This window comes from Seriola dumerili, unplaced genomic scaffold, assembly GCF_002260705.1.
Source record: "Seriola dumerili isolate Sdu_G_001 unplaced genomic scaffold, Sdu_1.0 BDQW01000258.1, whole genome shotgun sequence".
NCBI classification, from domain to species: Eukaryota; Metazoa; Chordata; class Actinopteri; order Carangiformes; family Carangidae; genus Seriola; species Seriola dumerili.
In genome coordinates, this window is record NW_019174513.1 from 576,781 (window position 1) to 591,471 (window position 14,691).

At 47.7% G+C, this 14,691-nt stretch overlaps 1 protein-coding gene across 2 annotated transcripts; it reads right to left on the reverse strand.

Moving 5' to 3' along the window:
- Positions 1–9: 9 nt before the first annotated feature.
- Positions 10–14,691, reverse strand: ash1l (ASH1 like histone lysine methyltransferase). Of its 2 annotated transcripts, XM_022756734.1 has the most exons (13): positions 13,852–14,691; positions 8,763–12,927; positions 6,842–7,193; positions 6,487–6,660; positions 6,304–6,398; positions 6,148–6,221; positions 6,005–6,050; positions 5,837–5,877; positions 5,655–5,725; positions 5,379–5,554; positions 2,331–2,422; positions 2,075–2,217; positions 10–1,984 (listed from the first exon to the last, which is right to left on the reverse strand). In XM_022756734.1, the coding sequence occupies exons 1-12, from the start codon at positions 14,533–14,535 to the stop codon at positions 2,089–2,091; spliced, it is 6,099 nt and encodes a 2,032-aa protein (XP_022612455.1). In that variant the 5' UTR covers positions 14,536–14,691; the 3' UTR covers positions 10–1,984; positions 2,075–2,088. The 2 variants fall into 2 exon arrangements, with proteins under 2 accessions (XP_022612455.1, XP_022612456.1); XM_022756735.1 differs by lacking the exons at positions 10–1,984; positions 2,075–2,217; positions 2,331–2,422; ... (4 more) ...; positions 6,148–6,221; positions 6,304–6,398 and having other exon boundaries at positions 6,650–6,744.

A 14,691-nucleotide genomic window follows, 5' to 3' on the forward strand; every position in this document is an offset into this window, starting at 1 on the left:
TCTGCTGGGTTTAGTACTAGTAGACATAAAATGCTTTTATTATTATGGATAGGCAAAAGGTCTGAGCTGACATTCTATGGCGTTGAGTTATAACTGTTTTTGATGTTTTGTTTTTCAGATGCACATTATCAGAGGCAACAGGCAAAGGTTACATGTCATGCAAACTAGATAAATAACTCTTTATATGTACCTTTGCTATAAAGTTAATCATCCACTGGCAATAATGTAGTGCTCTTAGTTAAAAAAGGAAAGAGGAAAAATATACATACAGTATGTAAACAGTCAAAGAAATTGCACTTTCTTGGCTTGTTATTAGAAGCCACACTACTGAAAGAGAGCAGAAATTTAACACTGGAAAAACTAACTCACTGTCACTGATTGTCTGACCAATTTAAAAAAAAAAGTACACTCAGCTAAAAAAAAAGACAAATTATGTAATTCTACAAAAAAAAAATCATATACAATCATAGTCAATTTTAAGGAGAAATGTCTGATATATTGGTCAGCTGTATAACTGGTTAAAAACACCTTAGTAAAATGAAAGATTTGATTATTAACCTTTATGTATAATCCCAATAATATTGTCATGTATAGTACTAATTTTACACGCTACTGCTGATAGAAGGAAAACAGGTCTCTCTCTATGTACATTCACATGAAACTAAACGCTTATGGTTACTTCCACTAAGTGGATTAGCCCAATGCTCCTAAGATGAGAACAATCTACTATGCATCTGTACAGAAAAATGACCTCCAATCCTCAAATATTCACAACTTAAAAAAAAAAAACATAACAAAGGAAGTCCTTATATAGTCCTTATCAGAGGAGATATTGCTTTTAAAGACTGCATGAGTTCGCTTAGGTACGTACACAAGACAACATGGCACTTCTACAGAGCATTTGGGGCGAATCAATTCTAGTTTTCATTCCCTTTCCTCTCTCCTTTCTCCCCCCGAGGACATTCTGATTGTCAATGCTCTGAAGCAAAGAGCTAAACATTCTCAAAGGCAGTCTGAAGTAAACAGAAACACTTTTTACCCCTCTCCCTCCCTTCCCCAGGAAGCAATACTGAAAATAGTCAACAATAAACATTCCTATCGTGAATATATTTTATCCATTTCTTTAGCAGACAGTACTCAAGCTCTTTTCTCTTTTTTTTTTTTTCAAAAATAACTTCTTTCTTAAAACCTCATTAGAAATTCTCTTGCAGCGATGCCAAAATTCCTATCACTAAGCCCACCCCCTCCCCTGCCTATTCACTGGTACATAGCAGACACTGTCTTGGTAAAGTGAAGAAAAACCCTAACACTGTCTCAACTATTTCAACCAGCTCACTTCTCCTTGTGTCATTTCCCAAAGGTGCAATATGACTTTGAAAGCCTAACGAGTAAATGAGGGTTCAATTTTGACCTACTTAGGGCCCAGGCTACATTTTTGTTCCCCCGGGCAGCTCGTGAGCTCCTTGTCTCTTGGAAAACTTCAGAGCCGAGATGCTGAGTACTATATATGTTCACTTTCAATCTCCGAGCAATGTCTGTCTTTCCCAGTTTGCTTAAGGTGCTGAAGTAAGAGCGATCAAAGTGTATGTGTGTGCGTTTATAGTGTGTCCACTCAGCATACATACAGTCTTTAGTGTGCTTGTTCATCCAGCACTAGTGCAAATTCATTTCAGCTGGTCTGTTTCTTCCTTTCATCCGAGACAGTCTATCTCTGTTTCTCTCATCCCTCGCCGCTTGGACAAAAGATGCGTTGCCATGGTTCCATCCTTGGTGTGATGCCCTTCAGAGCGCTAGGTTCAACACACTCATCTGTCAGTGTGTGAGATGTCTTTCTTGCATTTTCAGTCACTATAATTCTCCCCCTCTCTTCTCCTTTTCCCGCTTGTTCTCTGCGGCACTACTACTGTCGGTAGCGGTGTTGTGACATCAGTTCGTGTCCATCTGTCCAGTGGTGGGCCTGGTCCCTTTCTCAGAGTGGTCCCACCTACATAAATGCAAGATACGATCAACAAAACAATGCATATACTTTGCCTCTCCGAGTCATCCCTCTTTCTGTATCTGATGCTCGACTTACCTCCCTCTGTTAGCTTATGAATGCTGCAGGGTCAAAAGTAAATCATTGAGCCGTCTCCTCCTCTGTTCTCTGCTGCAGACCTCTTCTTCCCCTCGTTTTTCTTCCTCTCCCTCCTCCTCTTCTCTGCTCTGGGTTTTGGTGTGCTGCGGTGAACAAGTATGTACAACTAATTGCGGGAGCAGATTTTTATCCTTGTGGAAATTTGCATTCATAAAAGGAATTTTTTTTTTTTCCGTGGGTAGTGTTGTTAACTCACACAGGGGCTGGCAGTGAGCAAGCTGGAGGTGTCCTGACTCTGATGGTGGGGGTCACTGCTGATAACCGTCACCTCCTCCCCCACTGGCTGATCTAAAGGTCAGAGGTCAAACAGTATGTTAGTGAATGCGTTAGAGGAAGAAAAGAAAACAGCACATCATCTCTTTTACAGATATATCTGTAATTATGCCAGTGTCCTTATTTTCCCTTGATTCCTATCCGCAATCAGTCAGGGAGCCTTTGATGGAAACTGTGTGGTTTCACTGTTAATGGGGAAAGTTGATGCCTGCTGGGTTGTTGGACACCAGCAGTGGATGACAGAAATGGGGAAACATTTCTGCAGGCTGAAATTCTGTGGTTGGAAAACTGCTTAGTTTGTGCTGTTGAGTATGATATGGAGAGACAAGCCAAATATGAAGATGACGGGCTGTGAGCAGAGCACACACACACACACACACACACGCGCACACATGCATGCATACATATAGTAAAAGACACCAACACGGGACACAAAAGGAAGTCTATACAGATGTACGGTAAAAATGAAAATGTATAGAGTTCAACCACGTACACGTATGCAAACACAAACACCTACAGAAACAAAAACTAACACACACACTTGCTTCATGGACCTGACTTGATGTGGCTGTCGTCCCCATTGGCTCCATCACAGGACAGACGTCGTGAGTCGCCCCCCTCCCCCTCCGCGTCTCTCTCTCTCTCCCTCTCTATCCTCAGTCGGATCTGTCTGTCTCTCACGAGCTCCCAGTTCCTCACGAGGAACACGTGGTGTTTCACCACAAAGCTCCTGGCCCGGCACACGGGGAGAAATATTAAGTGACATTAGTTCAGTAACAGCGCATCAAGTGGTTTATCTTGAAATGTGAATCGCTGTGTTCTTTCCATACCTCTCACTGCTGGTCAAAGGCTCCATGTCGAGATGAGGGAACAGGCTGGTGATGTCACTAGAGCTCTCTTCCTGCACAATAAAAAACAAATGGAGGGAGTTAGTTTTAGACTTTTAGAGAGCAAACTATTAAAAGTTACATTCTTGACCGGCACAAAACAACCTCAAACCACATTAACTCACCGCCATCTGGTGAGAGGAAACCGTCCTCTCCTTCAACCGGCCTGAGTGAAACAGTGAGAGAGAGAGAGAGAGAGAGAGAGAGAGAGAGAGAGTAAGATATTGTATGAGGATACTGACTGGATCCATCAACTAAACCGGAAGATAACACATCTAATACTGGCAACTCACAGTAACGTCGCTTCCTCTTCAGTGGGACAGCAGGCTGCCTGTGAAGCTGCCACCAAACAACAGGAGAATTACATCCGTGTATATTTGTAACAAAATCTATGCGTAATACTCTCCTCTCTCTGTATAATGGGGCACTACTATACCTGGTTGTGCTGCCACAGCCACATAACATCATAGGGTAACTGGAAATGAATCCGCTTCAGCCTCAGGTATTTCCCTAGAGGACACAAAGGCAGTTTAGATGGACGGACACAGCTACAACAAAGAACAGCAGTGTTTGCATTTTCTTATACACTCACCAACATGTATGGGAGCAGGTAAAAGGGTGTACTCGTGCTCCCCTGGTGTGTACTCCAAACTCTCTCTGCATATCTGCTGGGCTTGAGATGGGGGGCTAGGAAATACACACCGTACATAAATAAACACGAAACCTGATAACAAAAGATGTTCTCATAGCTTGTTTATGAAATCTATCAACTCACTCTGTAGTCTTGTAATCATCCGAGTAAAGACCTGCCATCAGAAACTTCTTCCTGGGAGGACCATCTGCTCTCTCCTCTCTTTGGATGGTTACTGGTTGGGACGGAGCCTGGTCCACATCTGATTGGCTAAAGCATTCAGGGGGGGTGTCACACTCAGGTTTATCCACGGCGACACTAAAAGGAAAGCATGAAGAGAGAGATAGAATGATAGAGAGGAAAAAGAGAAAGAAAGAAAAGGCACTGGTTTAGCACACAGTGCTGAAAACAATAGGTTAATATAGCAATAGTGAGTGGTTGTATTGAATTTTCAAATCAACCAGCTCAGGTGCTTTTTAATGCAGTTGTGAGCGTTTACCTCTGATGACAGGGGGAGTCACCATGTTTTCTCTTCCGTCCTCTCTTCCTCCTGGCCTGCAGCTCCAACTCTGTCACCTGCTGCACTGTGTCGCCTCCTCCATCTCTCTCTGGCGCTCTTTCTTCTTCTTTTCTCCCTCCCACTTCTCTTCCTTCTCTGCTGTGACTGTGTCCTGGCAAGAGGTCGAGTGATGACATGGAGGGAGCTGCGGATGAGTGTGTGGGGGAGGATACAGTGAAGGGCAGTGGGTGCTTCCTGGGCCGTCCTGGCCTTCTTTTGTTTTTGACCGCCACACTGTCTGGTGTTGGCACACTTTTCTGCTGCCCCCGGCTTCTTGAGTCACCTTGTAAACCTGCAGTCATTGAAATAGAAAGAGGGAGGGAGGGGTTGAGGCACGAGGGGGGAGGGGGGAGGGGTGGGGGTGTGTAAGTGGCAGAGGGGAAATGAGACAGATGTGGATCAGCAATTGAGGCAGCAGGAGGTGTGAGGTGAGGCCAGTCTAGGCTGAGTCATGCAGATGGGCCACAGATTAGGTGAGTCACGACACATTTCCTCTGACCAGATCACTTCTGGGAAATGCATTAACCATTGATTTATGTACACACTCACACACGCAGCAAAAAAAACAAAAAAAAAAAACAAAAACCACAAGAATGGACAAAAACACTGTGCGCCATGCATACTTTTTAACGTGAGCATGCACACGTATGCACTCTTTCACACAAAGTGTTTTTGCACATTCAGTTAATGTGGCACACGATNACACACACACACACACACACACGCGCACACATGCATGCATACATATAGTAAAAGACACCAACACGGGACACAAAAGGAAGTCTATACAGATGTACGGTAAAAATGAAAATGTATAGAGTTCAACCACGTACACGTATGCAAACACAAACACCTACAGAAACAAAAACTAACACACACACTTGCTTCATGGACCTGACTTGATGTGGCTGTCGTCCCCATTGGCTCCATCACAGGACAGACGTCGTGAGTCGCCCTCCTCCCCCTCCGCGTCTCTCTCTCTCTCCCTCTCTATCCTCAGTCGGATCTGTCTGTCTCTCACGAGCTCCCAGTTCCTCACGAGGAACACGTGGTGTTTCACCACAAAGCTCCTGGCCCGGCACACGGGGAGAAATATTAAGTGACATTAGTTCAGTAACAGCGCATCAAGTGGTTTATCTTGAAATGTGAATCGCTGTGTTCTTTCCATACCTCTCACTGCTGGTCAAAGGCTCCATGTCGAGATGAGGGAACAGGCTGGTGATGTCACTAGAGCTCTCTTCCTGCACAATAAAAAACAAATGGAGGGAGTTAGTTTTAGACTTTTAGAGAGCAAACTATTAAAAGTTACATTCTTGACCGGCACAAAACAACCTCAAACCACATTAACTCACCGCCATCTGGTGAGAGGAAACCGTCCTCTCCTTCAACCGGCCTGAGTGAAACAGTGAGAGAGAGAGAGAGAGAGAGAGAGAGAGAGAGAGAGTAAGATATTGTATGAGGATACTGACTGGATCCATCAACTAAACCGGAAGATAACACATCTAATACTGGCAACTCACAGTAACGTCGCTTCCTCTTCAGTGGGACAGCAGGCTGCCTGTGAAGCTGCCACCAAACAACAGGAGAATTACATCCGTGTATATTTGTAACAAAATCTATGCGTAATACTCTCCTCTCTCTGTATAATGGGGCACTACTATACCTGGTTGTGCTGCCACAGCCACATAACATCATAGGGTAACTGGAAATGAATCCGCTTCAGCCTCAGGTATTTCCCTAGAGGACACAAAGGCAGTTTAGATGGACGGACACAGCTACAACAAAGAACAGCAGTGTTTGCATTTTCTTATACACTCACCAACATGTATGGGAGCAGGTAAAAGGGTGTACTCGTGCTCCCCTGGTGTGTACTCCAAACTCTCTCTGCATATCTGCTGGGCTTGAGATGGGGGGCTAGGAAATACACACCGTACATAAATAAACACGAAACCTGATAACAAAAGATGTTCTCATAGCTTGTTTATGAAATCTATCAACTCACTCTGTAGTCTTGTAATCATCCGAGTAAAGACCTGCCATCAGAAACTTCTTCCTGGGAGGACCATCTGCTCTCTCCTCTCTTTGGATGGTTACTGGTTGGGACGGAGCCTGGTCCACATCTGATTGGCTAAAGCATTCAGGGGGGGTGTCACACTCAGGTTTATCCACGGCGACACTAAAAGGAAAGCATGAAGAGAGAGATAGAATGATAGAGAGGAAAAAGAGAAAGAAAGAAAAGGCACTGGTTTAGCACACAGTGCTGAAAACAATAGGTTAATATAGCAATAGTGAGTGGTTGTATTGAATTTTCAAATCAACCAGCTCAGGTGCTTTTTAATGCAGTTGTGAGCGTTTACCTCTGATGACAGGGGGAGTCACCATGTTTTCTCTTCCGTCCTCTCTTCCTCCTGGCCTGCAGCTCCAACTCTGTCACCTGCTGCACTGTGTCGCCTCCTCCATCTCTCTCTGGCGCTCTTTCTTCTTCTTTTCTCCCTCCCACTTCTCTTCCTTCTCTGCTGTGACTGTGTCCTGGCAAGAGGTCGAGTGATGACATGGAGGGAGCTGCGGATGAGTGTGTGGGGGAGGATACAGTGAAGGGCAGTGGGTGCTTCCTGGGCCGTCCTGGCCTTCTTTTGTTTTTGACCGCCACACTGTCTGGTGTTGGCACACTTTTCTGCTGCCCCCGGCTTCTTGAGTCACCTTGTAAACCTGCAGTCATTGAAATAGAAAGAGGGAGGGAGGGGTTGAGGCACGAGGGGGGAGGGGGGAGGGGTGGGGGTGTGTAAGTGGCAGAGGGGAAATGAGACAGATGTGGATCAGCAATTGAGGCAGCAGGAGGTGTGAGGTGAGGCCAGTCTAGGCTGAGTCATGCAGATGGGCCACAGATTAGGTGAGTCACGACACATTTCCTCTGACCAGATCACTTCTGGGAAATGCATTAACCATTGATTTATGTACACACTCACACACGCAGCAAAAAAAACAAAAAAAAAAAACAAAAACCACAAGAATGGACAAAAACACTGTGCGCCATGCATACTTTTTAACGTGAGCATGCACACGTATGCACTCTTTCACACAAAGTGTTTTTGCACATTCAGTTAATGTGGCACACGATCTCGAAGAGCTGAGCAGACAGAGAGAGAGAGAGAGAGAGAGGGAGAGAGAGAGAGAGAGAGAGAGAAAAAAAGTGTGTGTGTGTGAGCGTGCCCCTGCTAGCATGCTGTACTTTGAAACACATGTGTGTTTAGTTAGATGATGAGCTGATGGCAAATGTATTTCACTTCTCGCAAAAACAACATTTTCCCCTCACAAGCTCTCTTTGCCCCCATTCTGACCCCAGCGCTATTCCTTCATCAATCACCCCTGAGGTCATCTATCTTTTTGTTCCATTTTCCACAGTCCCTGACAAGACTGACCACTCTTTCCTTATTGGATTTTTCCAAGTCAAATAGGCCCTGTTGGCCAGCAGTGAGGGATAGGCCAGGCTTTAAATAGCCAATCTGGTGGTTAACTAATGACTGTGTTCACTGGGTAGCCCCGGGCTGCAACAGTGTGCGGTTTGCTGCAGACTGGGAAGATTTCAAAGATTTTCTGGCAGATTCCCATCAAGATGCTGCCCTCCTGCTATAACACTTTTTTTTAAAATTCCAACTGAGAGTGGTTGCTGAGTGGTTGCTGAGTGGTTGCGTTTGTGCGTGTGTGTCAGGCACATCCCCTGCACAGCACAGGGAGTCTGAAATTGGCTATAAAAAGAACGGAGTCTGATTTCCTCTCAGACACCCTCCAGGCTTTGATGTGTGGCTCAACAACACCTGAGAAAAAGCAATGCTGTCACTATATTGGGCAAACTCTTGGTGCCACAGTCTCGTCTCCACATTGTGCAAATATAAAAATCTGTCATACTGAGCAAGTGAAAAGAGGATCTTGGCATAAAACCTCTTCACTCAGCTTGCTGTCAGGATTTGGTTGCTACTGTTGTATTTCAATGGAAGTTGATGTTACATTTCCCATACTATCTAGATTACTGTCAGTATTCTACATATTCATATTTTCTGGAGATGAAAAAAGCAGAATACAACTGCGCATTCACATAACTCAAGGAGCATTTATCAGCACAGTTTCCAGCCAGTGAAATACAAACACTGCTCCTCGCTGCCACCAGCTTTAGTACTGATGCTAACATTATCTCACTATGAGCCATCACACAGAAGCACAGACAAGTCACGCATCTATTCATTCACATATCTATCGATGAGATCATTCATGCATCCTCACCTGCTTCTCTCCTCTCTCTCCAAGCTGGCTCGTCTCTCCTCCATGACCTGTCTTCACTTCCTGAATTCCTACTGGACAATCCACTCCTTGGACCCCTCCCACCTGTTGCCATGGCAGCGGATGTGAACAGGTTGGTGTGTGTCGGTGAGGGAGATGACCTGTACAGGTGTGACTCTTGAATATCCTCAGTGTCTTCGTCCTCTCCGTCTGATGGGATCAGTCCGCCTGCACGTTGCTCCCCGGTGAAAGTTCTCCAGCTGGGGTTTGAGTTTCCAAACCCTGGCCCTCCCAGACCCCCGAATTTCATCCAGCTCTGGCCCAGGCCGCCCCAGCCTCCTCCAAATGAAGACAGGTGAGAGGAACCCAGCCCAAGTGAGGTGAGAGATGTGTGTTTGTACCTCTCTGCTGAGGATGATGATGCTGTGGCAGCAGCAGCAGAGGAGAAGGAATCATTTCCGTTCTCACATAACCAAGGCGATTCTTTGGACAGCATGCTCCCCATTCCTCTTGTCCCTTTCCTTCCTCCTTCTCCTTGCCCCAAAATGAACCCAGACCGTGGCTTTGAACTGGCCAACCCCTCTCTCTCCATGCTGTCTTCCTCCTCATCCTCGTGTAACTCCTCCTCATCGTCCATGTCTCGCTCGCAGTGCCGGTGACGGTGTTTATGTTTGTGTTTGTGTTCGCTCCTCCCACAGCCACAGGAGAGGCTGGATGTGAACCCTGAGCTGAAATGTGGGCCTCCTCCGCTGCCTCCTCCCATATCTCCCTCAACCTCTCCTCCCAAAGTGCCCTCTCTCAGCAACCTGCTCCTGCGCCTGTGGAATCTGGCGGGGTTGAGGAGGAAGTGGGCATGGTGGGGCTGATGGGGCGCATACTGGTGAGGAGACGGAAGCGGGTAGGAGCTGGGGAGGTGGTGGTAAAGTGTTGTGGGTGGGGGATAGCTGCTGTAAAAGCCCATATTTTCAATGGTCTCCTGGAACTTTGACGGGCAGCCACACTGTCTGCGGTCCGGCTTCCTGTTACAATGCACTGGCTGGCAGGGGTAGAAAGGCTGGGGGGAGAAGGAGGGATTAGTAGGGTAAGACGAGGGGTGAGGCGAGTAGAAACCATTCAGGTTGATCCTGAAGATATTAGAGCGGAGAGAATGAGAGGAGGGGTGATGGCGCCTTCCTCCAGGAGCGTTCCCACTCCCGTCAAAGCCCTGTCCCAGTCCTGTCCTCACCCAGCTTCGCCGTCCGATATGGACCTCGCTGAATTGACCAATCAGATCTTCTAGTTCAGCCAGAAACTCTGGATCCTGCATGTGCAGCTGCTGGTGCTTCTTCTTATGTTTATTTTTCTGTCTCTTCAGTGCATTATGCCCAAGGCAAGGATAATAGTCTGAATGAGTGCACTTATTGTGGCCTGGGCAGGGGCAGGGGCACAGGCAAGTACAGGAAGAGGAGCAGTCGTACTCCCTCCGCCTGTGCCGGTGTCTGTCTCGGTGGCGCTCCATAGAACTTGAGTTGCTGACTGGGTTTGCATGTCTGGGAATATGAGAGGGGGGTGAGGAGACAGGGGAGGGACGGTCCACAAGAGAGGAAGGGTGTCTTTGTCCCCCGAGCATCACTCCTGACCCCTGACCCAACCTGAGAATGCCTCGAGGGCCCCTCATCTCCCCTCGCTCAGAAACACTGTTGTTATCCGTTCCAATTCCGCTATCGCTAGGCAGCGTCTCTTCGCTGTGTGATTCACTCCTGGGGGAGGGGGTGGCCTCTTTCAGGTGGCCAGGAGAGCCAGGTGTGTGATGCAGAGGAGGGGTGGGGCAGGAGAGCTTACATGAAGACTGGTGAAAGGGGAAGTGGTGCCTTCCCTGACATGGACAACTCTTCTTCACAAAGGGAGAGAGGGATGAGGAGGAGGGAGGACGCGGGGAGGTACAGGATGATGACGGGGAAGGGAGGGAGAAGGGGTGAGGGAAAAGTAAGGAAGATGTTGGTTCTGTGAGGCTGCCTTCACTGTAAGGACTCTGGGCCCCACTGGAGTGGGTAAGAGATGGGGAGGGAAAGGGGTGAGAGGAAGGAGGCTGGGGTTGGCTAGACGAGAAGAGTGAAGTTTCAGAGGGATTGGTGAACAGAGACGACTGAGCGGAGTTCTGGGAGCTGGAATTTAGGTTCGCTGTTTGGACTTTGGGCTTCCGTCCTCGCCTCTTGCCCATGTAGATGGTCCCCCTCTTACTCACATTGATCTGAGGGCCCAGCTTACTCCCAAAGGATGAGGACAGGGCTGAGAGCGTGTGTACTGTTGTAGCCTCTATTGATTTACACATTCTCAGAGAGGTCTCGCCATCTGCTGCCTCGCTTCCCTTTCCCTCCTTTCCTACATACCCAGACAGCATTACCTTGTGAAGTCTCCTCTTCTTCCTTTTCTTCATCTCATTAATCAGCCTCCTGATCTTTAGCTGCCTGTTCCCCTTTTCAGGAGGGTGAAAATCTTTACTCCTGTCTGTATCATCATTGTGATTCAGTGCATCTCCACTCTGGTCCTCGGGGAGGGGTCGTTTGGGAGGACGGCCACGCTTCTTGGGGCTGGACTTAGACGGAGCAGCACACTGCAGTATTGGACTTGGCTCCAGTACAGGGGCTTTCTGAACTCCGTTACACCCCAGAAGAGGCACCTCAGCTGGGATAGTGGTCGTTGAAAGTCTTGGGGGAGGCTCGTCCAAACTGGAGCTGTGGGATTTAGGGCGGCCCCTTTTTCGGGCTGGAGTTATGGTGCATCTGGACGCAGGGGGGCTAGGGTCTGATGTTGGGTGACTCTGCTTCGGGGATGGAGGTTTGATCGCAGAAGAGAGAGGAGAGGAACTGCTGGTTAAAGAGCTAGACGGAATTGGGTGTGACTCATCGGTCTGCTGAATAGTGGCCTTGGCAGGAAGGGACGTCTTAGGGTTCTGGGGAAAACTTAGTAAAGGATTATGTTGGGAATCTGAAGGGGCTTCCTGATTTTCCACCCTCTGAGCCCGGTGCACCAGCTTGGTCCAGCTGGGCCGTCTGGCTTTACGTTTCTTGAGCGGTCGGCTGTCTTGCTCTTGGGGGGAAGAAGGGGGAGAAACAGGGGCACGGGCAGAGGGAGTGGGCAGAGAGGGAGGAGCAGAGGAGGAGGGGTGGCTTGGAGGCACAGTAGAATGTCTTGAGACGTCTTGTTCTTTTGATTTACTGGTATCACCTGTTGTTGTTGCTGGCTCAGCTTGTTTAACTGGCTTGCAACTGTCATCTGTCTTGTCTTTTTCTTCTGGTCTGCCTGGATTCACCACTTTACAGATTTTATCTAGTTTGCCACTATCGACTGCTTCACCACATTTGACGTTATTATCTTCTGTTCTTTGTCTGTCTGGACTAAGCTTATCCCTCTTTTTCTCAGCCTTTCCTCTTTCAGTCTTTAGGTCATCCCTCCACATATCATCTGTCCTGTGTCTTTCAGCTTTTTCTTTAGCATGCCTTGATTTTCCATCCTTCCCTTTCTCCTTTTTCTTCTTCTTGCCTTCCTCCTTTCTGCTCTCACTCTTTGCTCTTTCAGCGTCCAATCTATCTCGCTTTGATTTTTTGTCTTTCCGTTTCTCTTTCTTTGCTTTCCTCTCTTTCTCTCTCTCTTTCTCTAGTGTGGGCTGTAGAGAAGGATCCTGATCTTGGGACTGGGAAGAGGAGCGATCCACAGTGGGGGAGGACTGTGGTTTAGGGGTAACTGAGGGAGAGGAAGGAGAGTCTGGCCTACTCTTATTGGACAGGCTAAGATCTTTGTGGGAGCTGGTGGAGACTAGAGGTCTTGTTGAGGAGTCCATGGAAGAAACAGCGGAGGAACTGCTGTGTTTCCCAACTTTGATTTTCGACGAGGTGGAAGTGCCAAGGATGTCAACAGGGCCTTTCCCATTCGATAGTCCCTTCTGTCTCGCTGTCTGGACCAAACCATTATGTTTCTTGGAGGCGTTTCCTTCATTTCTGGTCTCAGATGCAGAGAGAGCCTGGATGCATGGTGTGGAAGGAGTAGCTGAAGCGGTCTGGTCTGGTGCGGTTGAGCAGTGTCCTGCAGGAACAGGCTGGCCATTGACATTAGGAAGCTTCTCTTTCTTCACTCTCTCAGATGAGCCATTTGAATTCACCTCTGTCTTATCGGCCAGTTTGATAGGAACCTGAGGAATGCAAACATGCAATCTCTGTCATAGGCAGCAAAGGCTGTGACATCCATTAGTTTGCTGTAGACAACAGTGAAGGACAGTGGCGAAGAGACAATAACCGAAATGCTTTTGTTTTTGTCTGCCCATTAAAAGAGAGAGGAGGACAAAATGACTCAATCAGGCAGAGAAAAGAGGGCATAGTGAGGAGAAGGAGAGAGTGAGGTGATGGAAACAGGAATGGGGTTGACACAGAAAGGAGAAATACAAAGGCAGAGAAACAGAGAGGAAGGGAGTGGGACAGGGACAGAGGGGGAGTGAAAGATAAATGAGAGCAGGTAGAGAAAAGAGGGGATGTAAAAATAGAAGAGAGGGACAGATATAGAGAGCCTGGCAGAGACAGAAAGAGAGAGAGAAAGCTGTGCTATTGGTAGCTATAAATTGCCACTAATACAGATGAGAAGGCTTGACATTTCATACTTGTCCTGTAATTTTGGTATGCTGCAGCCTGAGTGGCGTTTGTGCAGCTAAAGCAATAAGCTTCCCCTTGGGTGATTGTCATAAGGACTGATGGACCAATGTCTGTAATAGCTCCAAGTGGTTGCTGTGCTGTTGTCCTATTTATAGGTCTGTTTATTTAAATGTGCTGCTTAAGCCTCAGTATTGAGACAATAGCTCATTTGACCTTATTACAACTGAGCACAAAGTTGGGCGATTTAGCACCCATAAGCCTGTCTGGCGGTTAACTACAAAAAGCAAAAGTCTTCAGTCACTGTACCCATTATTGTTTTCCATTTCATGCTGAATTCAACTAATAGAAGGTTAAATATTGGCGCCTGACACGAGGGAATCTGTGTGTGTGTGTGTGTGTGTGTGTGTGTGTGTGTGTGTGTGTGTGTGTGTGGAGGGTGTGAGGAGACATTGCCCTTGTCTTTAACTTACCTGTTTGGCAGACTTCGTCCCTTGGCTGGCTATGGCAGGGACTGAGGCTTGGGTGGAAGCTGTAGTAAATGTTGATGATAACGACAGTGGCTGCGATGACGAAGATGATGATGACGATGATAATGATGATGATGCAAGCGGTGGTGAGGCAGCAGATGCAGTTTGTTTGGATGTGGTCTGGACACCATCCAAGCCTGAGCGTTGCTCTCTGGTTGTCTCCTCTGGGGTAGAGCTGGTTTTACTCTGCTGCCCCACTCCTCCTTCACCATCCCCCTTCAGCAGTCCCCCCCTGCCTTGTCTCTGATAGGTCCTGATGGTGGGCTTGCAGACGTAGCTCTCCAAAATCTTGGGCGGTTTCTTGGTGCGTTTGGCCTGCAGTCCAATCCGGAGTCGTACATTCCCCTCAGGGCAGCTGGTCTCTCTGCCAGAGATCTGAAGCTGCTGCTGCCCTGCGCTTCCACAGCGCCCCTCGATGAGCAGCTCCAGCACTGCCCCCTTGTCTCCTTCTCTCTTCCTCCCGGCTCCTCTTTTCTCCTCCTCCTTTTTCCCTACGTCTCCATTCTCCCCTTCACCTCTTCTCTTCTTCTCTGTCACTTGGTCCTGCTCAGAGTCTTCAGGTGCAGAGGTGGGCTCCAGATTGGAGTTTGTGGCTGGAGGGGTTCCCCCCTTCACTCTCTGGTCCATCAGAGAAGTCAGGGGGGAGAAGCAGGATGCTGTGGGGTTCCCAGTCTAACACTCTCAAATGTACCCAGTGGGGTTAGTGGGGTCAAGGGCAAAGAGATGAATGCAGGTGTAGGTCAGTAGATTTCCAAAAGAATATCCTATAACAGTCCAAGCACA

Coding starts and splice junctions, on each gene's coding strand:
- ash1l (XM_022756734.1), bottom strand. CDS start 14,535: ATGGACCAGAGAGTGAAGGGGGGAACCCCTCCAGCCACAAACTCCAAT. Junction 6,661..6,841: donor GACTCCCCCTGTCATCAGAG/GTAAACGCTCAC, acceptor CTTTCCTTTTAG/TGTCGCCGTGGATAAACCTG. Junction 5,555..5,654: donor CCTTTGACCAGCAGTGAGAG/GTATGGAAAGAA, acceptor GTGCCGGGCCAG/GAGCTTTGTGGTGAAACACC.